The sequence below is a fragment of the Oratosquilla oratoria genome, unplaced genomic scaffold (genome assembly GCF_046742065.1).
Source record: "Oratosquilla oratoria isolate Oo_2021 unplaced genomic scaffold, ASM4674206v1 SCAFFOLD189, whole genome shotgun sequence".
Classification (NCBI taxonomy): domain Eukaryota; kingdom Metazoa; phylum Arthropoda; class Malacostraca; order Stomatopoda; family Squillidae; genus Oratosquilla; species Oratosquilla oratoria.
Window position 1 is genome coordinate 56,047 of NW_027467542.1, and position 8,954 is coordinate 65,000.

Below are 8,954 nucleotides of genomic sequence, written 5' to 3' on the forward strand. Positions count from 1 at the left end.
AAAGTGACTAATTATGTATATTACTATTAACATGAATATATATGGTTGTGGTGGTGAACTAGGCCTAGTGTGTTTAACCCTTATATGAAAAGGAATAAACCCTAAAGAGGAATATATCTAAACTGTCTATACGGTATATACTCCAATGGAATGCATTAATTGATATTTATTAAGATTTGTCTAATAGGAATTAACAATAATACTCCCCCCAATTTGTGCTTTTCAGATGAGTAATAGAAAGCAGCCCTCAGGGGCGCAAAATCGCAAACGCAAAGCAGAACAAGCAAAAGCAATAGCAAAACAAGAGGGTTCTTTTTTTAAGTATCTAAGTAGAGAAAAAACAAGCGAAAATGGTAGTAAATCAGCAGGTAGTACCAATATTGAACCCACTGCAACTTCAAACACAGACTGTAAAGTAGATGTTGCACAGACTTCTGTTGGAGAAAAAGCTGATGGTATTGAACCTGCTGCTGTATCTGACATTGGAATTAGTGATGTGAATTATGGAGATCCAGCAACTTGGCCTGACACATGCAATAATGTTTTGCGACAACTGCTTGTACAACATGGACCACAGCACATTTCTTCATACAACTTCCCCAAGGATTCTAAGAACAGAAGATTTTCCCCTATACATTACAAAAGAAGACTGAGTAATGGTGAGGAAGTATGCCGTGACTGGTTGGTTTATTCAACTTCGAAAGATGTTATCTTTTGTTTTTGCTGTAAATTATTTTCCTCCAAACCTAACGTTTCTCTGCATAAAAAAGGTTCTAATGATTGGCAGAATAGCACAGCAATTCTTTCTGTTCATGAAAGAAGCACGGAACATATTGACAACTATCAAACCTGGCGTGAACTTGAACTACGATTGAAACAAGGAAAAACCATTGATCATATTGAACAGCAGAGTTTGAAGCAGGAAGAAAAGTACTGGCAAATTTTTTTGGAATGTTTGATTGCGTTGTCTAGGGTTCTTGCTGTACAGAACTTAGCATTTAGAGGAACAAATGAGAGCCTCTACAGTCCCAACAATGGATTTTTTTTAAAGTTGGTTGAATTTCTAGCTTTATTTGATCCAGTCATGAATGAACATTTACGTAAAATTAAAAACAAAGAGACTATAGTGCACTATCTAGGAAAAAGGATCCAAAATGAACTTATAAAACTGCTGGCAAGTGCAATTAAAGAGAAAATTTTGGCCGAAGTAAAGCTTGCAAAATATTTCTCAATTATATTAGATTGTACACCTGATATCAGCCACATAGAGCAGCAACTGACAATGATTCTTCGATATGTAGATATTAAAAAAGAGCCAGAGGTTAGTCAGCATCAAGATTGCATCAAAGAAAGTTTTTTAGGCTTTGTTCCATTAAAAGAAACTACTGGAGCTTTCATGACTGAAACACTGGTGGATGAGCTTCAAAATGTGGGGTTGCAGATAGACAATTGACGTGGTCAAGGATATGATAATGGGAGCAACATGAAAGGAAAACACAATGGTGTTCAGCAGAGAGTGCTTGATATGAATCCACGTGCCTTCTTTGTACCTTGCAGTGCACACTCATTAAACTTAGTGGTGAATGATGCTGTCAAATGTTGTCTTCAAGCTACAAATTCTTTTGGCATAGTACAACATCTGTATAATTTTTTCTCAATCTCAACTCATCGATGGCAGGTTTTGGTCAGTATCATGAAAGACTTCACCATCAAACCTTTAAGTGAGACCAGGTGGGAAAGTTGGATTGATGCTCTTAAACCCCTCAGATATCATCTTGCTGACATATATGATGCTTTACTTGAAATTTATGAAGACACAAACCTTAAAGGGTCATCTGGAAGTTCGACCCGGGTTGAAGCCAAGGAGTTTGCTGATGCTGTTTCCAAATATGAGTTTGTTGTTTCACTTGTCACATGGTATAACATCCTGTTTGAAGTCAATATCACCAGCAAGCATCTTCAAGATAAAGATGCTGATTTAAATTCAGCTACCAAACAGTTGGAAGCAACAAAAAGCTACTTTCTGAGCTGTAGATGTGATGATGGTTTTCAAAAAGTTCTGGTTGATTCTACAGAGGTGGCTCAAGATTTGGAAATAGAGCCACAATTTGAGAAAAAACAATCACGAAAACGGCGAAAGAAGCGTCTATTTGATTATGAAGAACATGAGGAATCACTAGAAGACCCCAGCCATACGTTTAAAGTAGAATTTTATTATAGCGTTCTTGACATGGCCATACAGTCAGTAGAAGAAAGATTTCACCAGCTACATTCCTACAAAGCAATATTTGGCTTCTTATATGACATCCATGGAATAAAAAATGCACCAAACGCAGATATTCTTCATGACTGCCAAAATTTAGAAAAGTCATTAACACACAATGGGCATCACGACATTGATGCAAGAGACCTATGCTCAGAGCTCAAGGCAGTATCAAGGCGCTTGACGAAACCCATGTTCCCACAAGCAGCACTTTGCTTTATATTTGAGCAAAAACTGCAAGATAGTGTACCAAATGTTGTGATTGCCCTCAGAATGTTATTAACTTTGCCAGTATCCGTTGCAAGTGGAGAACGCAGCTTCTCTAAACTGAAGCTAATTTAAATTTACTTGCGCTCAACAATGCTGCAGCAAAGGCTTGTTGGTTTAGCTACTATATCAATAGAGAATGAGGAAACTTCTAACTTGGATTTTGCTAAATTAGTGGAAAAATTTGCCAGTCTAAAAGCTAGGAAAGTGGAATTGTAATTTTTGTTAAAGTGTGTCATGGAAACCAATAGTTTTTTATTGTAGCCTACATAATTTCATTTCCAACAATGTGTTGCACAATTTTTTTTTTAACTTAGTATTGGATCGTTGATGTATTACAATACAAAGTATATTGCTATGAAATGGCTCTTTTTGTTACCATCAACTATAATTATAGTTGATGGTAACAAAAAAAGGCATTTTATAGCAATATACTCTGTATCAACGATCCAATACTAAGTTAAAAAAAAAATTGTGCAACACATTGTTGGAAATGAAATTATGTAGGCTACAATAAAAAACTATAATTGATACAAAATTGAACCAAAAATTATTGTCCCCGAGCCACTGGCCCTGGGTGAACTTTCAAGGAGAGGACACAAGGGGCATAATTTTTCAGCTTCGCCTAGGGCATCAAAAACTCTCAGGCCGGGCCTGCCCACAGTGGGCGGCAACGGTCCTCTGGTCCCCCCCCCCTCTCTCTCTCTCTCTCTCTCTCTCTCTCTCTCTCTCTCTCTCTCTCTCTCTCTCTCTCTCTCTCTCTCTCTCTCTCTCTTTCTCTCTTTCTCTCTCTGGGAAGGAACTTCGGACCAGTTCTCCTGCCCTCCTCTGGGAATGCTCTTCTCTGTGTCACCGGACTGAACGAGGAGGAAGAGGAGGAGGGGAGGAGGAGGAAGAGGACGAGGAGAAGAAAGGAGGAGTAAGGAGGAGGAGGAGTAAGAAGGAGGAGGACGAGGAGGAAGAGGATGAGGAGGAGTAATGAGGAGGAGGAGGAGTAATGAGGAGGAGGAGAAGTAATGAGGAGGAGGAGGAAAAGGAGGAAGGAGGAGGAGGAGTAGGAGTAGGAGGAAGGAGGAGGAGGAGTAGGAGTAGGAGGAAGGAGGAGTAGGAGAAAGAAGGAGTAGGAGGAAGAAGGAGTAGGAGGAAGGAGGGAGTACGAGGAAGGAGGAGGGAGGACGAGGAAGAGGAGGAGGAAGAGGAAGAGGAAGAGGAGTGAGGAGGAAGCAGGAGTGAGGAGGAAGCAGGAGTAAGGAGGAGGAGGCATGAGGGGGAGGAGGAGGAATGAGGGGGAGGAAGGAAATCAGCTCTTCTTCCTGTGGTAGCCTCCTCCTCCTCCTCCTCCCAAGGATAGAAGCGCTGGCTATTGGCAACAATCTGTACGTCTGCCTGTCTGTCTGTCTGTCTGTCTGTCTGCAGTATTTCTGCCTGTCACTCTTTGTCTATGTCTATGTGTGTGTGTATACACACACATATATACAAACACACACACACACACACACACACACACACACACACACACACACACACACACACACACACATGTACATATACATATCGCGCGCACACTAAACCATTTCGCCACGGAAGTATCCTTACATCATCCTTCCATCCATCCATTCATCCATTCATCCAGGCTGAGCCGGAGAGGTGCCTCATCCATCAATCCATTCTTGCCTCAGCCATAATCTTGCTCCCCCCCCCCTTCCCCCCTCTTCATCCGTCTTTATTGGAAAGGCCGAGGCGGTGGAGCCCCGTGGGGAGCCACGCCCCCCCATCCGCCCGTGGGGAGCCCCCCACCAACTCTACCCCATGGGAAAGGGTAGATTATCACCCCACTAGATGGCCGTAGAGTTTGGGTTATGGGTGACGGTGAATGATAATTATTATATTTAGATAATTATTTCATCATTATCATCTTAATATTATCAATATTACATACCATCGTAATTGTGTATGATCTTTAATGCTGTGCGTGTGTGCGCGCGCGCTTGTGTGTGCGTGTCCGTGCGTGTGTGTGTCTGTATGATTCACTATGGTCTTTGGATCACGTGCTGGACTCGTGATCGACAGCTATTTCCCTCCCAGAAGAGAGCTCAGAGCTCGTATGACCGATCTATGGGTGATGCTGTGACCTTACACGCACACGCACACACACACACACACACACACACACACACACACACACACACACACACACACACACACACACACACACACACACACACACACACACACACACACAACTCCCCGCCCACCAGAGTTGGAGTAACAACCCGCAGCGCAGCGATACTGAAATTATTTCAGCCTTGGTCTGTGTGTGTCTTTTTGGATCACGTGTTGGACTCGTGATCGACAGCTATTTTCATCCCGGGAGAGCTCAGACCTTGTATGACCGATCTATGGGTAATGCTATGACCTTACACGCACCCCCCCAACTCCCCGCCCACGAAAGTTGGAGTAACGACTCGAAGCGCAGCGATACTGAAATTATTTCAGGCCTGGGCAGGAATCAAACCCGGATCATCGTAGTGACAGTCGGAGACTCTACCAACCGCGCCACAGAGTCGCGCGCGCGCGTGTGTGTGTGTGTGTGTGTGTGTGTGTGTGTGTGTTCGCGTGCGTGCGCGTGCGCGCGCGTGCAGAGGGATGTTCACATTGAGGCCCATGAGTCACTCATCCGCTACATAGCTGGAGCTTTGCTTTTTGACTGGTATGGTGGTATATTGGTATGGTGGTATGAAGCTGGCATAGGTATGGTCGTAGTGTATTTTAGTTTTGTCTATTTATTCTTAATTTATTATTCATTTATTCATCCATTCATTTGTTTATTATTATTATTATCATTATTCTTACTGTTGTTATTACCGTTATTATCACTTTGTCATAACCAGCGTTTCTGTCCTTGGGAACAGAGCCATTATTACTGCGGTATTCTAAAAAAAAAAAAAAAAAATCCTTATATAAATCTCTCCCTTCCAAGGATTTATATAAGGAAAGCTTTTTTTTTTTTTAAAGAATACTACTGTTAGTCTCCAGCCATTAGCAACGGTTGCGTGACTCTTCTCCGTAGGGGTGTCCCACACATAGGTAATGTGTTGTTCGTGGTGAAGTTTGACAGTAATGATGTTTAATTATTTTTTCTTTAATTGGCAACTCGACCAGTGGTCTTAGAAGCATCTAAATTGCTCTGAAACTAGATCGAATGTTGCCTATACTGTACAGCACAAAAGTGACAAAAAAGTTAAATAAATAAAAAATAAATAACGATATATTTTAAGTTTTGATATTTTGGTCAACTCTCGAAATGTTTAGAAATATGGAAATTGTCTGTGTGTGTGTGTGTGTGTGTGTGTGTGTGTGTGTGTGTGTGTGTGTGTGTGTGTGTGTGTGTGTGTGTGTGTGTGTGTGTGTGTGTGTGTGTGTGTGTGTGTGTGTGTGTGTGTGTGTGTGTGTGTGTGTGTGTGTGTGTGTGTGTGTGTGTGTATTCAGCTATTATTGTTATGGTTATTATTATTATTATTATTGTTGATGTTGTTGTTGTTTTGTTGTTTTGATCTCCTATATAGATTTTTGTAAAGTTACCAATTGACAATTTCATTCAATTAAGAAGCAGACCTTCCCCCCCCCCACCAGGGTTGGAGGGAAGGGGGGTCATGTGATTCGGTCCATTTCAGTTAATAGAGACTGTTAAGGCTAGTGGACACGTTCTCACACACGTTCTCTATCTCTCTCTACTCTCTATTCTCTACTCTTTATTCTCTCATTACTCTCTATTCTCTACTCTCTATTCCCTCTCCACTCTCTTCCCTCTATACTCTTTATTCTTTACTCTCTATTCTCTACTCTATTCTCTTCTCTTCTTTCTTTACTTTCTTCTATTCTTTCTTCTCTCTAATCTCTTCTCTCTACTCTCTCTTCTCTCTTCTCCTGTCACACACACACACACACACACACACACACACACACACACACACACACACACACACACACACACACACACACACACACACACACACACACACACACACACACACACACACACACACACACACACACACACACACACACACGCACACACACACACACATACACACGTGTGTGCAGAAGGTAAAATATGTAATCAAGGCAGCGTCTGATAATAAATCATAAAGTACAAGTGTGTGGGTGCGTGCGTGTGTGTCTGCGCGTATATTCGTGAGCATTTGTCCCCTCCAAAAAAATGTGTGTATATATATATATATATATATATATATATACATATATATATATATATATATATATATATATATATAGTATATATATATACATATATATATATATATATATATATATATATATATATCAAAGCATTTGATATGCGATTATGCGGTGTGCATGGGGAAGTTTGGGGGTCCCCCTGAACGAAGAGAATCGCCTGGCGACAGGGAGGCCGAGGTGACGAGTTAGCTGTGGTTTCGTGTTTATCGCCAAATTTTATGATTCTCTGTCGAGTGATGACGTCGGTGTTGATTTGTTGCGTTGCGTGCGGACCCCAACACTTGGGTCGGACTCCGCACAAGTAGACATACGTACGTCTCTCTTTCTCTCTCTCTCTCTCTCTCTGTATATATATATATATATATATATATATATATATATATATAGATATAGATATATATTATATATATATATATTATATATATATACATATATATATGTATATATATATATATATATATATGTATGTATATATATATATATGATTTGGATGATGAAGAACAGAAACACAGGGGAAGGCTCGGAACCCTAAACACTCTAACGTTTCGTTCGCGTAGAACTTTTTCAGAGAGTTTACGGAAAACTGTAATTGAAGTTTATGTACTAAACTTATCTTTGCGGATACTTGGGAAAGAAGACGAATTTGATAATATTATGAAAACTTTTGACAAACTTGGGTATCCAGAGAGAATGTTGAGGAGAACAAAAAGAAAAGCAATAAATATTTATAATCGTGGAAAGAAAGAGAGAAATGATAAGAATGATACCTAATTTGTATCAGTACCTGGCTCAGAAACGTCACCAATAGTAGACAAATATTTAACAAAAACAGATATAAACATAGCTAAAATAACTAATAAGACGATAGGTAATTTGATAAAGACTTCCGAAAAGAGAACCAATTCCGAAAATTCCGTGCAATAGTTGCTCAATGGCATATGGCGAGTCATCAAGGGGATTAAAAAAAAAATTATGAACATAAAAGCGACATAAAAGCACACAGGACATCTAATTCTTTAGTATTTCATGCGGAAAAATTCGATCATTTACCAAACTGGAGAGGAGCTGAAGTGTTACGTAAAGGTTTTGATGAATTCACTAAAAGAATTGTAGAATCCGCATTTATTTCAACTAATAATTCATCGAACCATCGAGGAGGGTTTATCAGTTTAGCTAAACAAACTAGTGTTTTAATTCTAGAACTCGCAAGAAAAACGACCTTTCCCAAATCTCCGCAAAGATAAGTTTAGTACATAAACTTCAATTACAGTTTTCCGTAAACTCTGAAGAAGTTCTACGCGAACTTTTATTAATATTTTATCTTATTTATTCACTTGTCTAATAATAAAATAGTAATGATAATAATAATAATAATGATAGTAATAATGATTAATAATAGTAATAATATACGGTTTATTGTGTACAGCAGCATTACTATGTAGTATATGTGCGTGCGTGTGTGCGTGTAGCACCATCGTTTTATGAAGACGTCTCTTCTTCCTCTCCTCCTCCTCTTCCTCTTCCTCCTCTTCCTACTCTTCCTCTTCCTCTTCCTCCTCTTCCTCTTCTTCCTCCTCCTCCTGGGACTTATGCGCAGTTTGACACTGCCATGCTTGTTGTTTACGATAGGTGTCAGTATCTGAGTTAGCAATATTCCAAGAACGAGACGGACGGGGGCTCCCAGAGAACAAGACGAGGCGGGGCACCCTTATTAACGGAACGCAAGGGACCCCCACGAACGAGATGGGATGAGGCCTTCCCAGGAACACCACAGGATGGGATCCAAGGACGAGATGGGATGAGGCCTCCACAGGAACAGCACAGGATGGGATCCCCAGGATGGCCTCCAGATAAGGACACAGGATGGGGGCCCCAAGAACGAGACTGACTGGGGCCCCAGACAACGAGACGGACGGGGGCCCCCGAGAAAGAACGAGACGGACGGGGGCCCCCGAGAAAGAACGAGAAAGGACGGGGGCCCCCGAGAAAGAACGAGAAAGGACGGGGGCCCCCGAGAAATAACGAGAAAGGACGGGGGCCCCCGAGAAAAAACGAGAAAGGACGGGGGCCCCCGAGAAAGAACGAGAAAGGACGGGGGCCCCCGAGAAAGAAAGAGAAAGGACGGGGGCCCCCGAGAAAGAACGAGAAAGGACGGGGGCCCCCGAGA

At 41.2% G+C, this 8,954-nt stretch overlaps 2 protein-coding genes across 2 annotated transcripts; both read left to right on the plus strand.

Moving 5' to 3' along the window:
• Positions 1-226: 226 nt before the first annotated feature.
• On the plus strand, positions 227-1,453 carry LOC143022816 (zinc finger MYM-type protein 1-like). The gene has a single exon (XM_076181194.1). The coding sequence runs from the start codon at positions 227-229 to the stop codon at positions 1,451-1,453; it is 1,227 nt and encodes a 408-aa protein (XP_076037309.1).
• Positions 1,454-1,483: 30 nt separating this feature from the next.
• LOC143022817 (zinc finger MYM-type protein 1-like) lies at positions 1,484-2,605 on the plus strand. The gene has a single exon (XM_076181195.1). It carries the CDS (start codon positions 1,484-1,486, stop codon positions 2,603-2,605), a length of 1,122 nt encoding a protein of 373 aa, XP_076037310.1.
• The last annotated feature ends 6,349 nt before the right edge of the window (positions 2,606-8,954 follow it).